The sequence below is a fragment of the Panthera leo genome, chromosome A1 (assembly GCF_018350215.1).
Source record: "Panthera leo isolate Ple1 chromosome A1, P.leo_Ple1_pat1.1, whole genome shotgun sequence".
NCBI lineage: Eukaryota > Metazoa > Chordata > Mammalia > Carnivora > Felidae > Panthera > Panthera leo.
The window spans coordinates 68921288-68940023 of NC_056679.1; the positions used below are offsets into that span (position 1 = coordinate 68921288).

General features: G+C 36.4%; 1 protein-coding gene across 1 annotated transcript in view; it reads left to right on the forward strand.

Annotated features, from left to right (window-relative positions):
- IPO5 (importin 5) overlaps positions 1–18736 on the forward strand; it is a 56460-nt gene that overhangs the window by 17145 nt on the left and 20579 nt on the right. Inside the window, exons 5-13 of the mRNA XM_042929427.1 lie at positions 4368–4448; positions 7308–7500; positions 9655–9757; positions 10876–10972; positions 11190–11294; positions 13502–13624; positions 13715–13835; positions 15625–15712; positions 17496–17602. Of these exons, the coding sequence (XP_042785361.1) occupies positions 4368–4448; positions 7308–7500; positions 9655–9757; positions 10876–10972; positions 11190–11294; positions 13502–13624; positions 13715–13835; positions 15625–15712; positions 17496–17602 (1018 nt within the window). The remainder of the gene's footprint in view (positions 1–4367; positions 4449–7307; positions 7501–9654; positions 9758–10875; positions 10973–11189; positions 11295–13501; positions 13625–13714; positions 13836–15624; positions 15713–17495; positions 17603–18736) is intronic.

Here is an 18736-nt window from a genome sequence, read left to right on the forward strand (position 1 = left end):
TTCAACCAACCCACCTATGAAAGGACATTAAGGTTTCTAGTGTCCTTTTAAAAATAAGAGTACATCCTAAAAATAAGAGTACATGCATACTTTTCAGACTTTGCCAGGTTTACTTGAAATACTTAAAAGTAGTATTTGTCCTTGGAAGTAAAGTGCATTTATTAGTTGCATCAATTTGCACTCCTGTATTAGTGGGATGTGATGATGCCTATGAAAACATTTTAATGCATTCTGCTAACTCTGGGGGTAATTTTTCACCAAAATAAGTTCCTAATCCCAAACCATAATAGAAATTGCCATGTGTTACAAAGCAGAACAGCATTGTAATTAGTAAGCTAGTTTAATTCTCCCTCTTCCCTCCAGTTGCTTAAGTCTCTATTGTCAAGCCTAGTGGGGAATCTCTCTTCTATTGAACTAAATACCAGTGTCTGGTTCAGCTTGAATTCCGATTGGTGCCTGTTGTAAATCTTTTATCACTTGCATCACTTTGGGGATAATTAGCAGCATTCAGCACATTTTCTCATAAAGAACAATTGGAAAGTATAGTTGACCCTTGAACAACACAGAGGTTAGGGACACCAGCTCCCACCCCCCTAACACTCCCAAAACTTAACTACTGATAGCCTCCTGTTGACTGGAAGCCTTACCAATAACATAAACAGCCAGTTTACACATACTTTGTATGTGTGTTATATACAGTATTTTTACAACAAAGAAAGAGGAAAAAAACGTTATTAAGGAAATCATAAGGTGAAAAGATACATTCCAGTACTGTACTGTATTTATCCCCCTCAGAAAGAAATCCACATATAAGTAGACCTGCACAGTTCAAACCCATGTTCAAGGTTCAGCTGTACTGTCAGTCTTCTTATTCCTAGTGAAAACATTTAGGTAGTACATTTTTACTTTCTTTGTATATCCCAGGAATATATTAATGTGTGAAGTAAGTCTTATAAAACAGAATATTCTTAATTTGACACCAAAAAAGGTAAATGTTAGAGGGGAAGTTTCCTGATGTCACATAACACAAAGTTTGACTGTAAATAGAGCTTAAGAAAGCAAAATATTAGTTGGAAAAGTAAATAGCTGTGCATAATGATACTTTAATGCCCCTTTTTTTGCCTTATGAAATGAGCTGTTTATAAGTAATGAAGCCAAATTAAATTGAGTATTACAGTCTGATATGGCAAATATAGAAATTTTTTTAACTAAAAATTGGCAAAAGCTCAGTAAGTATTTTTGTAATTTACTCAGTCAAAATAAAAATACTTAGTTGACACAAATACTGAACTGTTGACCAAGGTAACTTGCATTCAAACATGAAATGAAGTACAGTAAAGGACTCATTGTAATATATTGTTGAAATCATTGAAAGTCTTGAAAAGTTTTAAAAGTTTTTAAAATTTCCATTATATAAACTATCTGGTAGGCTTTATGTTATATTTCTTTTAAATCTTCAAGAATTTTTCTCTTTAACTTTACAAAAAATGTTTCTGATGCTTGAAGAAATGATTTAAATGCTTCTAAGTCTAAAAATACAATGATTAACATGAATAAGCAATTTGAATAAATAGTTGACAGGTAGTACAAAGTTGAATGTCCATGGCATTCATGACTGGACATTTTTATGTGACACAAGCTTAAGTATTTTATTAAACATATGCTTGGATTTTATATTCTTAGTTTTTCCATTGACTTTGTTCTTCATTGATTGTAGTATAGAACTACATCAATGAGATTTGAATTGGAGGAGGGTAATGTATTGAAAAATATACCTGATTTTTGAGGAACCAGGTTGTTTATTTACCAGGTACCAGGTAAAACTCGCCCCCTCTTTTCATATGCAAGGTTGGCTCACCATAAATATTTACGGGATGAGTGAAATGAGTATTTATTAGCGTTTCTCCTTTGTATGGACAGAAAAGGGGGAGGTGAAATACTTTGCATTGTGTGAATGTGCATGGTGAAATCAAATGGAGTTGAAATTCTGTTTGCCAGGAAACTGGCAACATTCATTGAACCTGCCTGGCCTAGGGCTAGGAATATTCTTCGAAAGATTGTTTATATATTGTTTATATAGATATTCTTTACATTTGCTGCACTCTGATGTGCTAAGTGCTGGAATACAAGGAGATACCAGCCCTGTCTTGGTGGCACTCTGTCTGTTTCGGGTTTTAAGGTTGTGCTCTTTTTGCCAAACTATTATCCTTGACCAATGTTATGGTGTAAATGTAATACTATATCTGGATTGCTACAGTGGAACATAACAAATGGGAGAACCCTCTCTCAGGAGTCAGATGTCACTCATACCAAACTCTCTCTCCATTGACTTCTAATTCTAATTCCTTATGGAATAGAGTTCAGTATTGGACTTAATATTTCTAAGTCTCTACTAGAATTAGCACAATATAACTGTCACACTAATAGTCCCAGCTGGGCATGGTTTTCCGAGAGTGATATCCTAATAAAGAATTTTTTTCTGAAACTTGATTTAGACCACTGGAAATTTAACTGTTTAACATTTATGGCAGATACAGTGCATCAGGAGCTAGGCTAGATACAAAAATAAAAAGGCATTTTTATTATACACTGAGAGACTGTGTTTAAATGGAAAGGCTACACCGGTCGTTCAGTTGCATTCATAAAGATTAAGTGAGAAACCTCAAGGTACATTTCCATTTTTGCAATCATCTTATGAATATCTCTACATAAATTATCTCATTTCTGTATACATAAATTCAGACCATCTTCTCTCCTCAGCTGTGAATGCTTGTCACAGTTTTCGGCATTGTTGTATTCCTCTGTGCTTACGCGCTTGAGAGGAACTTGAGGTTATCAGAGGATTTTGAATTCTCCTCTTCCCCCCAGATGTGTTCTTTCATTGAGATATGTTTGAGAAGTTTGAAAACTGTGCAGCACTGCATAAACAGAACTGACTGGTTGGTGGAGTCAGACCCCAGGAGCAAAACCCAGAAAGAACATTCGGTGCTGGGGAGATTTTGAATACGGTTGGCCTCAGGAAACCAGAGTTCTCTCCAGCATTTATTGTATTTGACCTTGGGCAGGTCATTTAACTTCTGAGCCTTTATTTCAGTATCTGTCAATATCTCAGGGATGCCACAGAGCGCTTAATAGAAATTACAAGGTAGATGTGCATTTGGGGAGACCCTGTTTTCCCACCCTTTTCTTTGTCACTTCTGTCCAGAGGAACTAGGTAGGTTATAGGGGTGGTGGCTATTAGAGAGTAGACAAGTGAAGAGTTGTCTTTGGGAGAACAATTCTATACTTCAAATAATGATTTTTTTTGCACAGTAAAAGACTACTATTACAGAATTCTTTATTTTATTTTATTTTTTTAATGTTTGTTTTTGAGAGAGAGAGAGACAGAGCATGTTTTAATGTTTATTTTTGAGAGAGGGAGACACAGAATCCAAAACAGGCTCCAGGCTCTGAGCTGTCAGCACACAGCCTGATGTGGGGCTCGAACTCACGGACCGCGAGATTATGACCTGAGCCAAAGTCGGACGCTTAACCGACAGAGCCACCCAGACGCCCCTGTTATAGAATTCTTAGAATACATGCACATGAATCTATACTTCTCTTTAGCTTTTGTAGACAATATATACTTAGATCTTATATTTTGATCTACTCTGACAATCTGTCTTTTAATTGGTGTCAACTTTTTATTGTTAACCAATTTGCTCATTTTACGTTATTCATGGAGAAGGGAAGCAGTGCCCCGAGTCACAAAACTAGATTTCTAGAATATTAAAACAGTATTGAAGAAATTATGTTAAAATCTCCTGGCCAAATTTCTCCTGGCCATATTCATTTATTTGTGTATATAATATGGCTTTAGTATACTCCCTCTCTCGAGAGAAGAATTTGAATACTTTCTTCCCTTTCTTGGATTTACTTCATCTGAGGTATGTTTCTGGTAGTTTGTAAGTAGTGGTGACATAAACCAATTCTACGTCATGTGATCTAGAAAATGTTACAAGATAAGTAGTTTTCCATGTTGTAAAGGGATACTGGGTAAGCACTTGCTTTACAGCATGGTGGCTCAGGTCACATTTAAGAATTTTTTGGCCCTCATAGGCCTTGAGTTTTGTTATTCACAGAAGCAAAAGTTGGGAAAATATGCACTTACATTAGAAAAATCTAAGAGCTAAATGTAGAAAGGAGCTTGAAAGTCACTCCCTGGACATCCTCTCTTTCCTTACCAGGAGAAAATTTTAACACCAGACCTAGATTACATGACTTCGTATGCACAGACCTTTCCCAGTCTTATTTCATTTTTTTTCACTGGTGTGCTCGTGAAGTTTTTGAACATCTTCTAACCTTTAATGTTTTTCTTTTCCCTGAAGGAAACCTACGAGAATATCCCAGGCCAGTCAAAGATCACATTCCTCTTACAAGCCATCAGAAATACAACAGCTGCTGAGGAGGTACTATTTTAATATTTGAGGATATGACATTCTTACAAAACAAAATACAAAGTTGGGTATTAGATGGTGGTCCATGTGGGTAATGAGAACTGGTGATTACTGCATACATGGTACCAGAACTTTGAACTTACATTTGCGAAAAGCTACTTTGCAGTTACATTTTTTTTAAGTACTCTATTAAATAATTTCTCTTTTCCATGTCAGATGATGTGTTCAGGATATTTGAGTTAATAGTTTTTAAATAATCACATAAAAATTTATTAAATTTAAGTGATTTCTGTGGTTATAAAAAATATTTCTTCCTTGAAACCATCCTAAAGGAGGAAATTTAATTCATTCGTTGTTTTACTATGTTGCCAGATGTTTCTGAAAAAATGTTTTGTCTGTCTTTAAAATTCTTATGCTTATTATAATCATCCCTAGGTGGTGAATAAGATGTGTTAAAGATGTTTAGGAACAAAGAGACACTTTGTTGAATCCTTTATAAACTGGTTTTTAGCAAATGACCTGATGACTGTACCAAATTCAAATGTGTTTTTCTTACTGGTTTTATATGCATTAGCAGCTGATTTTTTTTTCTTGCCCAAAGTAATATCCTTACATATGTTGAACGTTAAGTGAATATTTTATTTATTTCACAAAAGGTGTCAAAATATCCAAGTCTAGAAAACTAATCCCACGTATGAAACATGGAATTTAGAATGTGTAAAGTGAGGGGTGTTCTAGCTGGCTTGTTGATAGAGCATGCGACTCCTGATCTCAGGATCATGAGTTTGAACCCCACATTGGGAATAGAGGTTACTTTCAAAAAATAAAAAAGTGACAGAATTTGTAAAGTGAGACTTTTGCTAATATTAAAACATGATGGAAACAAAGCCACACTAAATTTCTACATACTATTACACGTGACTTCTTGTAGTCAGTCGGTTTAAATTGGCAATTTAGTGTTCTGTGGTATTACTTAAAAACAGTATGAAAGTATCCCAGTTTGTTTTTTTTTAATTTTTCTTTTCAATGTTTATTTATTTTTGAAGGAAAGAGACAGAGTGTGAGTGGGGGAGGGGCAGAGAGAGGGAGACACAGAATCCAAAACGGGCTCCAGGCTCTGAACTGTCAGCGCAGAGCCTGACATGGGGCTCGAACTCACAAACTGTGAGATTGTGACCTGAGCTGAAGTCGGTCGCTTAATCAACTGAGGCGCCTGGGTGGCTCAGTTGGTTGAGCGTCCGACTTGGGCTCGGGTCATGATCTCACAGTTCGTGAGTTCGACCCCTGCATCAGGCTCTGTGCTGACAGCTCAGAGCCTGGAGCCTGTTTTGGATTCTGTGTCTCCCTCTCTCTCTCTGACCCTCCCCCATTCATGCTGTGTCTCTCTCTGTCTCAAAAGTAAATAAACGTTAATAAATAAATGAATAAATAATTAATTAAAATAGATGACAAAAGGTGCTTCTTCACCTTTGTAATATATCCTTTAATTCCAAATGAATGTTAAAATATGAAGTAACAAATCTCTAGAAATATGAAGTAACAAATCTCTAGAAACAATTGGCTATTTTAATTCTTGAAAATTGAATCAAGTTATTATGAAACACATTTTAAAGCCAAGAATAAACAATACTAAAACTGTCAAATTTTACTTTCAAAAACCTACATTGAACCTGTTTTAAATCTTGAATTAGATGATGATTATGAACTAGCCTCAGTGTCTTCATTATGGCTTCATTGTTTTCAGTGTGTGAGAACTGCACAAATTTTAGGCACTTTTACAGGGATTTTAACCATTTTGAACCCTTTCTAGAGCATTGAAATTTCTTTAAAAGTTTGCTGTTTGCCAAAATTGAAACAAGATTCAGGGCCACCTGGGTGGCTCAGTCCTTTAAAAAGGCATCCAACTTGGGCTCAGGTCATAATCTCACAGTTTGTGGGTTCAAGAGACTGCTTCGGATTCTGTGTCTCCCTCTCTGTCTCTGCCCCTCCCTTGCTCACTCTCTGTCTCTGTCTCTCTCTCTCAAAAATAAACAAGCATTAAAAAATTTTTTTTTAAGTAAAAAAAGATTCAGTGAAAAATAACTTCAGGAAAAAATTGGTACATTTTATTTGTATAGCTTAACTTTTTTTTGTTGGTCATAGTCCCAAAGTAATTATAGTGATAATGAGTAGCCCATGAAAAATTGGGTTTAATAGTTTTAATGGCTTATTTATTTAGTATGATAAAATTTTAGAATGATTTTTTTTCTTGACTCATTATAATCTAAAGGAATATCATATAAAAAACGCCAAACTTAAATATAGTCTACAGATTTTTAATTGGGATAAGAATGTACACATTGATATTGATTAGCACTTGTAGGCATTAGGAACTTGTAATGTTTGTCTGCTTGAATGAAGCATAAAGATAAATGGATTTGATAGCATGTTATCAAAGGTTAATGAAAGGGCTGTGATACAGTGAGATAAGGCCAGGCTGGGAGTAAGATTAGGTATACTGGAATGAGAAGTAGGACAAGAGCATTCTAGAGTTTGCAGTTTATATTAATACTTATTTTTCTTCAAAAAATCTATTAAAAATAGCAATTAAAGATAAGTTTACCATTGCTAAGGTATATTTTTTAATTTGTGATCTGATGTATTCAGGGCTTTTCCTTACTTATTAACAAAAAGAGCTTTTGGGTAGCATGTCAGTACAGTAGACTAATGTGATTAGAGAGAGTTTTATGTATTTTATCTTTTTTAAAAAGAATCTAGCAAAGTGTTTTAGAAATGAATTGTAAAATACACCCATGGTGGAGTGAATGTAGTTTGTGAAAAATGGTTTCTCTTGAAAGATACCAAGTTCTTAACCATGCTCTCCATTTATAGGCTAGACAAATGGCTGCCGTTCTCCTAAGACGTCTTTTGTCCTCTGCATTTGATGAAGTCTATCCAACTCTTCCTTCTGATGTTCAGACTGCCATCAAGAGTGAGCTACTGATGATTATTCAAATGGAAACCCAGTCTAGCATGAGGAAAAAAATCTGTGATATTGCTGCAGAACTGGCCAGGAATTTAATAGGTGTGTATGCAAATACATTCATTATTACGTTTTGGAAGAAAATGAGTATATTCTTCCTTTTTTTTTTTCTAAAGTGGAGTCTTTTTAAAATTTTTTTAAAAATGTTTATGTATTTAGTTTTGAGAGAGTTGGGGAGGAGCAGAGAGAGAAGGAGACAGAATCCCAAGCAGGTTCCCCTCTGCCAGCGTAGGGCCTGAACCCACAAACTGTGAGATTATGACCTAAGCTGAAATCAAGAATCAGACACTTAACTGACTGAGCCACCTAGGCGCCCCTGGTGGAGTCTTTTTAAAGGAAGATTTATAAGTACCTGAGTACCATTTATTCTGTTCAGAATGAGAGTGATTATGGATTCTGCATTTAGAGCCAAAAATCTGATGTTTTGAAGTGCAGTCATAATACTTACCTGTTAGTTTTCAGAGCATCTGTGTGGAGAAATAATTTTGTAGTTTGCTTGAAAATTAATCAGTTTTATTTCCCCCCTAACCTGTTAATTTTTGAAAGCACAGTCTAACTTATAACCCGTTTTGTAGATTAAACTTGCCAACAGAAGTAAAAATCAGTGGACTCCAGGAGATTTGGTGTTACATCTGTATGATAATAAATTTTGCAATAGGCTATTATACCACTATACTGTATACCTTCTAAAATACCCCAAAATATTTTTAAATGATGAAATAAAAAGAAAATCTCTAAAAATGCACTTTGCCAACAGTCAAACCTTTTTTGGTCACACTAAAAACATTAATAATGTAATTGAATATGCTTTGGTTTTTTTGGGGGGGAGGTTCATAGATGTGATTGTAAACTTCATTTAGGCAGCATTTTTAAAGGTTGAAAAGGATACCTCACTAAGATAAGATTTTTTAATCTCCACTACCAGGAATGTAGAAATTCTTGTTCAAGTCAGCTTACAGATATCAACTGATTCCTTAAAACAGGAAATGTGTTGGGGCGCCTGGGCAGCTCAGTCGGTTAAGCGTCTGACTTCAGGTCATAATCTCACAGTTCATGAGTTCAAGCCCTGCATCAGGCTGTCTGCTGTCAATACAGAGCCTGATTTGGATCCTCTATCTCCCTCTCTCTGCCCCTCCCCTGCTTGCTCTCCCTCTCTCTCTGTCAAAAAAGTAAATATTTTTTTTTTTTTTTTTTTTAATTTTTTTTTCAACGTTTTGTTTTTTTTTTTTATTTATTGTTGGGACAGAGAGAGACAGAGCATGAACGGGGGAGGGGCAGAGAGAGAGGGAGACACAGAATCGGAAACAGGCTCCAGGCTCCGAGCCATCAGCCCAGAGCCTGACGCGGGGCTCGAACTCACGGACCGCGAGATCGTGACCTGGCTGAAGTCGGACGCTTAACCGACTGCGCCGCCCAGGCGCCCCAAAAAAGTAAATATTTTTAAAAAGTAGGAAATGTGCTAAATTTTTTATTTTAAATAAGTTCAAAACCCACTGAAACTCTTAATTTTGAATTTTTAAAAATATTTATTTATTTTGAGAGAGAAAGAGCGTGACCTGGGGAGAGGCAGAGAGAGAGAGAGAAAGAAGGAGAGAGAAAATCTCAAGCAGGCTCCACATTGTCAGGCAGAGCCCAACATTGGGCTTGATCTCACCAACTGTGAGATCATGACCTGAGCTGAAATCAAGAGTTGGGCACTTAACCCACTGAGCCACCAGGTGCCCCTTAATTTTGAAAAAAAGAAAGAAAAGGCTGGTGAACCCCCATTGTTTTCTGGGTCTTCTGTGACCAAACTTTATAAATGACATCATTTCTAATTCAAAATCACTTAATAATGGAAATGTTTCAAAGTGCTGTCCACAATTATTTTTTTTAAACCATGATTTCATTCCCTTCCACCCGTAAGCATGATCTTTATGTTAAAAGGACTGATTTAAGGGTGTTTCTTTTAATGCCAGCTCTTTAGAAAATAACCACTGCCAGTATCTGTGCTTATGCAACCCAGATGCACAGTTGCTGTTTACAAGATTAGAATGCCATGTTTATGGTTAAAGGACCTTATTTTATTAGGACGTTTTAAAAATGTGACATTTTCTACTACTAACATACTTTGAGGCTTGTGAAATGAAAGGATTCACCCTTCATTCTTTGAAGTTTTGACTTACATACTTTATGCCTGGATTTCTTTACTTTTAGATGAGGATGGCAACAACCAGTGGCCCGAAGGTTTGAAGTTCCTTTTTGATTCAGTCAGCTCTCAAAATATGGGACTGCGGGAAGCTGCCCTTCACATTTTCTGGTACATACATTGATCTTATTTTCCTGAAAAACTTAAGTGTCATGAATGTACGAAGCACATTTTAATGGATGTTTTAGTCTGACTTTTTAGACTTAAATAATGCCTTTAGATGAGCTTTCTATTTGTGTTGGAAATAAATTGAAAAAACACGAAGCTTTTAATTTCATATTATATTCCTTTTTGTGCACAGCGGTTGTCTGCAATTTATTTTCTATTCTTTGGCTTTTATGATTCCAAACAAGATGGTTTCTTTTCCCTTTTTTGGAGATCGACACAGTATTAAATATATCTTTTGGAAAGCCTCTTTAATGATGAAATCTTGAAGAAGAAAGAAAAGGCTGGTGAACCCCCATTGTTTTCTGGGTCTTCTATGACCAAACTTCATAAAAATACATTATTTTAATAAAATCCTGTATATTTACAAGCAAATGGTCTCAGTTTAGAATTAAAAGATGATTTGCACTAAGAAAAATTTGTCTGGTGTTATCATACAGTTCTACATTAAAAATATAGTTGGATTTATAACGTTTCAAGATTATATACTTAAGAAATGAGATACACCTTGAATATCAGAAGTGGATAAGGGTAGACATTATACCATCTTCTACTTAATTTGTCAAATGGATCTCATTTGTATCGGTAACCCGGAGTAGAGAATTAATTGCAAGTATTGAATATACTTGTTAGCTACATTTAAAGTAGAGCAGAATCGGGACTCCCTGGGTCACTGACTGAGCCCAGGCACAGATTGTCAGGTAGCTCTGTGACTGCAGCTACCGTCTGCAGCCTCGTGTTTGCTTTTGTCCTGCACTCCAGGTCAGCTTCCTACAGGGACAAGAGTGATAAGGATAAAGTACAGGGCTGGTTGGGCTGCTGAGTAGTGTGTGCGCACCTGGGTCACCTCTGCATCCAGCATAATCCTCTCTGCTAATGTTTGTTGCCATTCGCCCAACCCCCAAAGAGGATTACTTGGAAGATGGATGGATGGTGTTCAGCCATCAGGGTTAATGCACACTTAAGTCAGGCTGATGTTTAAGGTTAGATTAGAACATGAGATGTTCTAGCTGACACCTTACTGAAATATGTCATTTTGAAAGAGTACTTTGGATCTTTTTTAGGAACTTTCCTGGAATTTTTGGGAACCAACAGCAGCACTATTTAGACGTTATCAAACGGATGTTAGTTCAGTGTATGCAAGATCAGGAACATCCATCGGTAAATAATTTCAATTCCACTAATATTAACACCTAATTTAATATAACATTTAACTTGGGAACGGGATTTATGTATTTGGAGATTATCTTTAGTTTTAATACTGCAAAATATAAGTACTGGTTTTACTGATGAAAAATTTCATCTTGAGTAAGAAATCTTGACCTTGCATCCATCAGTAATTTCTCATGCTTGACGTTTTTTGCTGTTTTCGTATTAGATCAGGACATTATCTGCTAGAGCTACAGCTGCATTTATACTTGCAAATGAGCATAATGTTGCTCTATTCAAACATTTTGCAGACTTGTTACCCGGATTCTTACAGGTAAGAAAACGGTATGAAATAAGTGAAAATTATATCCTTTTTTAGTTTTATGTGGTTTCAAATTCTTACCAGAATTCTTGAATGCTTTCATTTATTCAATCAAGTCATTGGCTACTGTGTGCTAGCACTAGGCACTAGAGGGGATCTTTGTCCCCATTGAACTAGATCTCTTGCCTTTCATAGACTCTTAATCTCTTAAAATACCTAGGTTAGGGTTTCTAAAGTTTTCTATGATGTATGATACAAGTAATTTGTTAAGTAATCACATAGGTTATTTTCACTGAATCAACCAAAAAAACCTATGAAATTTAATGCCCATTTTACATAAGGAGAAACTAAAGAGGGGAGGATAAGAAACTTGCCCAAGGTCACAGTGTCAGTAAGTGATGGAACCATGATTTAAACCCAAATCAGACCGAAGTCCTTACTCTTAATCCCAGGGCTTATGATAGTTTGTACTATAAATAGTTAGTGGTTAATTGTCACTATTGGATCCTAAGGGTGTTATTATTTTAGGGATACCATCTGCCTCAATCAGAGCATAAAATATGATTGGGTAAGTTAGAACAATTATTGTCAACCTTGTTAGACCCAGATTTTGTAACTTTGCATATTCCATTTTGAAATATTGAAATGCACAGGTAATGTACATATGTATATGCACAAATTTTAAAAATAAAATTATATTGCCCTAAGTTAAAATACAAAGAAGAAATAAGAAGAAAGTAATATGCAATAAAATGGCATGCTTTTCAATATATAAATGGTAGGGCATGACTACAATGAAAGACATAGTAAACTAGGTGTTTTTTATTTTATTTATTTATTTTTTTAGAGCATGCGCGGTTGGGGAAGAGGGGCAGCAGGAGAGCAGGATGAGAATCTCAAGCAGGTTCCACACTCAGCATAGAACCCAGTGCAGGGCTTGATCCCACCACCCTGGGATAATGACCTGAGCCTAAATCAAGAGTTGGATGCTCAACCAACTGAGTCTTGCAGGCATCCCCAGACTAGGTGATTTTTAAGTGATCTATACAAACTCAGTAGCTAAACATGTGGACTGATAGATATCATTGGCAAGGCCAACACCACAAATGCTGTTATTATTGATGATTTGATTTCCAGAAATGGTAAAGTTCTGGACAAAACTATGTATTTATTCTAGATTTATACAATATTTACTTTTGGGGGTGGGGGGAATCATGGTACATTAAAACCAGACAAAATCTAATTGTGACTTAGGTTTTAGGTTCAGATCATTATAAATGAGTTTTTCATTTTTAGAAGTATCTGACATTATCATGTGAGATGCATGGTAAGAAGGTCCTGTGAGTTCCTCGTAAGTATTTGTGTCACAGATGCAGACGTCTAGCAACCCTGGTTTTGGCCCTTCCTGAGTCATTGTGACAACCAATAAAACTCCTGGGAGAAATAGTGTCCTGTTGAGAACCACCAGGTTAGAGAGGATTCAGAAGAGCTAAAATTGAAAAATCCTGTGTGAATTGTACATGATTCAGAGTAATTTTGTAGGATTTAGTAGAAACTTTTCTCTCAGTGCTATCAAATTGAAAAGATAGTGTAGGTCAATGACAAAAAACATTAACTTTTCCATTCTATCGTTTTAGTCGTTTATTACCTAAAAATTTTGAGTTACTGTTGAAATCTAATCTCAGGTTTTTCTTCCCTTGAATTTAGAGTAAGTTAAAATGTTAGCCAAAACTTCTAGGAGTTGTCACTCTTAAATAGTCAGTGGTTGATACAGAATGTATATTTAAATACCACAGTGAGCTAACTCGATGTCATAGAGAAATAAGTTGAGTAATATTGGACACTTGAAATGTATCCTAGGGCCTAGTATTTATTGTATGTCTGAAAAAGACTAGGATGTGGATGTTGGAAGGACAGAGAAAAGGGATTCCTTCTAGTTATGAAAAGAATTCTTTGACAGCCTCAAGTTTGTTGTGCTGGATGCTATAATTCTGAACTAGATTTAAATCTTTATATGTTTCTAGTTGACAGTCAAAAGGAAGGTGTACATGTGACTGTAGGTAAATTTCATCATATAGATTGCTAAGTTATTATTTAGCGAAGAATACTCTTTGATAATGCCACTTTGTTGTCTGCCTTTTACTGTTTTGGCAGTGAGGCATCTATAAAGTGACTCTTGAACCCAGACCTTTTTTCCTTTTCTATTTTATTTTTTCCAGGCTGTGAATGACTCATGCTACCAGAATGACGATTCTGTCTTAAAGTCCCTCGTTGAGATTGCAGATACCGTTCCAAAGTATTTGCGTCCTCATTTAGAAGCTACTTTACAGCTAAGTCTAAAGGTAAATTAAATACTTCAGTAAATGTTCTGTTTATTATTTTCAATGAATAATCTAAACTACGAAATGTGTACAAATACATCTTCTTTGTAGTTGTGTGGAGACACCAGCCTCAATAATATGCAACGCCAGCTCGCCCTTGAAGTAATCGTGACCCTCTCTGAGACTGCAGCTGCTATGTTAAGAAAACATACCAATATTGTTGCACAGACTAGTAAGTCAAAGATCTTTAAATAATTTGTGTTCATGTGGAAAAACTCTTCAGTGAATTTGCTGAGAATTGTGTAAGCTCATAGATTCGTTGAGAATATGATGTCCTTTCAAAACAGATGAATCTGGAGATATACATCTCTATACATATATTTATGGGCATGGTGGCTATGCTGCACACATTTTGAAATCCCATAACAGGCAAGACATGTGATGCCTGGAAACAAATCCAAAGACACAGAAGACCTTTATGGGGAAATTAGATAACATGTTGAAAGACTAGACTAATAGAGGAGCTAAATACCAGTTCTTCTGAAATTAATCTATAAATTAATACAATTTCAGTCAGAATCCCAATAGAGTTGGACATGATAAGATTGATCCTAAAATTCATGTAGAATAACAGAGGGCCTGAAGTAGCCAAGACCATTTTGATGAGCATAGTGGAGATCTTGCCCTCTCAACTATGAAGATTTAGAATTTGTTCGTGGCACAGGTGTAGACAAGTGAATCATCTGAAACAAAAAGACCTATAAGCAGATCCACTCACATGGAAACAAAGCTGACTTGAAAAGATAGATAATTGGGGGGGAAAAAAAAAGATAATTGATAAAGGTCATTTCTGTAGCAAAAATATATCCCAACTTCAGATATCCTATAAACACTAATTTGGGGTGGATTAAACACCTAAATAATAGTTCATTTTTACGAGTAAATCTTGATGATTTGATTTTTTTAAGACTGAATCACAAACCACAGATGCAAATATTGCTAAATTTGCAAATACTAAAATAATTTTTTGACCAAATACTCCGTAAGTGAAATTAAAAGATAAGCTGCAGGCTGGGGAAAAGTAGCTGCAGTGGACAGAGTCAACAAAGTTTAAGTACCTAGAAAATAGATGAAGGCTAGGGAACTGGAAATTCACAGAGGAGGAATCTGAACTAGCTAATGAGTGCTGGTCAGTCTCAAATACCAGAGTAGTTGTGGAGTCCCAAGTTGTCACAAAGTTTGACAATACTGAGTGTTGATGAAAGGTGTTGAGCAGGCAGGACTCATACAGCTTCGGGGCACTTCACACGTTGTTGTGAAATAAGACAGTTATCCTTTTAAACTTCCTCTAGGAATGCAAATTTATGCAACCACTATGCAGAGCAGTTAGTCTTTCTTATAATATTGAAGATAACCTATAACAGTTTCATGCCCTGAACTCACACATTTCAAGGATATGTGTATAGAAAACTCATCAAAGGAAATTTTTTAATAGGAAGAAAATTGGAAACAACCAGAATGTCCATCGATGGAATAGTGTGTTTACATAGTGGAATACTGTGAAGTAATTAAAATAAAATCCATATGTGTTGAAAAGAAAGCAAATTGCCAAAGGTTACATGTAGTATGGTACCATTTATTGTGTAAAAACTAAAATCTTGAAATGGTGCAGTTTTTTGTATATAGGGAAATCTGTAGTTCAAGTGTAAAAACAGTTTGGGAATGAGAAGCGTCGGTTTTATTCATTGCTCACCTCTGGTGAGTAAAAGAGAGTGTGATAGGATCTAGGAAGTTTGACTTTTATCCTTAGTGGTACTTAAAAAGAACAAGGTCTAAAGCAAATGTGGCAAAAAGGTTAAAATTTAACAAATTTTGGGGGGCACAGGCAAATAATTGTTCTGTCTCTTAGAGGCAAAGTAAATCCTTCATTTTTTACTTCTTAAAATTCTTGTTCATAAATGGTGATACTGATAAAATAAAAAAGCTACAGTCTTCAGGTGTGAAGTGATGATTTACTTTAGTTCCTCAGATGTTAGCGATGATGGTTGATCTTGAAGAGGACGAGGACTGGGCGAATGCAGATGAGCTGGAAGATGATGACTTTGACAGGTAATCGCATGCGCCAGAGACTGTGTGGAGGCTCCTCGACAGAACAGAGAGAGCTCCGGTGGTGACAAGAGTTTAGGGTTCCAGGGTCCATGTCTTCCCACTGTATTCTGTAATCTAAAGTTAAACTTGTCAGTTTGGAACATGGGACACTGAGGCTTTCTGTGTCAAATTTTATAAATTATATTTCATTTACTTTTAATTAAGTAGCCATCTTTCCTCCCCATTTTACTCTGAATTTTCTTCAAGATTTTTTTTTAGTGTAAGAGTATCTTAAAGTCTGTATAAAGAAGCTTTATTGTGAAAAATGCCTTTATATGCATAGACCTCACTTAGAATAGTTGTTTCCACACTGTTCCCTGCAAAATGACGTTTTCCCAATTTCATTCAATTTAACCATAGGCTAGAGACGAGATAGTGGCAAGATTTGCACACTAGATTACTGTGACACTGGAGCTACTGTTTTACTTGTTTAGACTTCAGAGATTCCTTGGAATTCCTGGAAAAGTCCACCAGAATCTATTTATTCACTGTCCAGTGGTGATGATGGCCTCTTCTTACACGCATGTGAGAAGTAGCACTTTAGAACTCTGTTATTTTAACTGATTCTTTCAGTGTTCCTACAGATACATTCTCAGGTAGAGTCAGAAATGGAGAGGGCATTTGAGTGATTTGTCCAGGGTTTGTATAGCCCGTCTGTAGACGAAGGTTTAATGCCATTGTGTCATATTCTCTTTCTCAAAGAGCTGAAAGTATTGCCCTGAAAGACTGGTAGTTGGTATAAGCTACTATAACAGGAATTAGGTAAAATGAAAGACATTTGACTTGCAGAATGTACAGTGCATCTCGCGGCTTAGTCCCATTATTAAAAATGACTACCCTGGCTTAAATGCCGCTTTGAAGTATATGAAAATAATCCTTCACTGGAAATTACCTCATAGGACTAAAGAGAAGACCAGGCTCAGATTGGGTTTCCTTTCCCTGGTTCAGTTACTGTAATGTGCTGCTGCTCCCTGGCCTTTAGTTTGCCCTGTAAAAGGCACTTACAATTATATGGCTTACGAAGCTACTTTCTCTGGGCTAGATGAGTAAGATTTTCTTATCTGTGGGTAAATAGGCCAGGAATATATTCAAGGTGAGTTTAGATATATTCTAAAAATCATTTATAGTTTCATCTTTATAGTCTCTTCACTGGACAGTTGGAGATGATCCCATGACAAACTCACTACCAATCTTAGAGTTCAAAGCCAGTGCAAAAGGCTCTTATACCCAAGTTTCTTCCATTTTCAGTGAAAACACTGGAATTGAGTCTCACTGGTGCATAAATGTTAGCTATGCAGCCAGTACTCCTTTAAAAGTAGGTAAGTTCACTGCAGAGAAGGCATCCCTGAGTCTGAGCACCGCTTTCAGTGTTCTGTGTTCTGTTGATGGAGTTTGAAGGATGTATGTCCGGGAAATGAGGTAACAGGCTCTCTTGAACACGCTGCTCATACCTTTGAGTCTTGAGAGCACCAAAGCTGAGTGTTAGCCAGTGAAGGGTGTGTGCAGAAAGAGCAAAGTCTTGAAAGTTAAGATTGAGACAGGACTTTTTACATCGTGGTGAATGAATCATGAAAATGTTATGTGTTCTCCTTTTCTTGAGGATTTTGAACCCACAACTTCATGCATTTGAAAGACTGCTTAAATTGGTCTTTCTCAGCCTTAGTTTCATAGCATATTTAGAAATACATGTGCACAGTGCACTGTGTGTGTTGAGCATGTTGGATACGTTCTGGTTTGTGTGCAGCAATGCGGTTGCTGGTGAGAGCGCTCTGGACCGAATGGCCTGTGGACTTGGTGGGAAGCTGGTGCTGCCGATGATCAAGGAACACATTATGCAGATGCTCCAAAATCGTAAGCTGTGTCTCCCTCGGATGCTAGCATAGTGCATGTGGCTTTCTAAGTCTCAAACTGACAAATGCTTAGACTTCATCTTTCTTTGCCTTTTTATATCCAATGTTTAGCCTAATTTTTGTGTTATACTGATAAAATTCTATTTAGTCCTCTTTGGAACCATCCAATCTTATGCTAAAGAATGTTTTTTCTCGCGACTGCAGATACTCCATTTCCTCTGTAGAACTGGCTTCAATGCATAGGAGATAATTACAATACCAAGGAAAAACTATAGATTTTCTCCCTAGCCAGAAGTATCTAGGTTTTAATTTAAATAAGACATCGTCATTTGATGTTTACAAATATTAGCACATTTGATTCATATGATCTTCCTTAGCCACTGTCTGTTATTTTTAAAAATATATAATCAGGGGGCGCGTAGGTGGCCCAGTTGGTTAAGTGTCCCAACTTTGGCTCAGGTTATTATCTCACGGTCTGTGAGTTCAAGCCCCACGTTCGCCTCTGTGCTGACAGCTCAGAGCCTGGAGCCTGCTTCCGATTCTGTCTCTCCCTCTCTCTTTGCCCCTCCCCTGCTTGCACTCTGTCTCTCTTTGTCTCAAAAAATAAAGAAACATTAAAAAATACATGTATAATATATATATAATCAGAAGAGAAGCCACTTCTGGGGCCCCTGGGTGGCTCAGTCGGTTGGGCATCCGACTCCATTTTGGCTCCATGATCTCATGGTTTCGTGGGTTCGAGCCCTGCATCAGGCTCTGTGCTGGTGGTGTGGAGCCTACTTGGGATTCTCTCTTTCCCCCTCTCTCTGCTTCTCCCCCACTCACGCTATCTCTGTCTCTCCCAAAAATAAACTTTGAATAAAAAAAGAGAAGCCACTTCTATTTCTTTTATTGTTTTCATAACAAATATCTGGTCATTTGTCAGTCAGCCTCTGTACCTGTAATTTATATCTATATCAAAAATTGTTGTATACATGTTATATTTTTGTTTTTTAAGATTTTATTTTTAAGTAATCTCTATACCCAGTATGGGGCTTAAACTCAACAACCCTGAGATCAAAAGTTGCACATTCCACCGACTGAGCAAGCCAGGCACCCTATGCTTGACTTTTTTTAAAAATTCAAAAACAGAGAT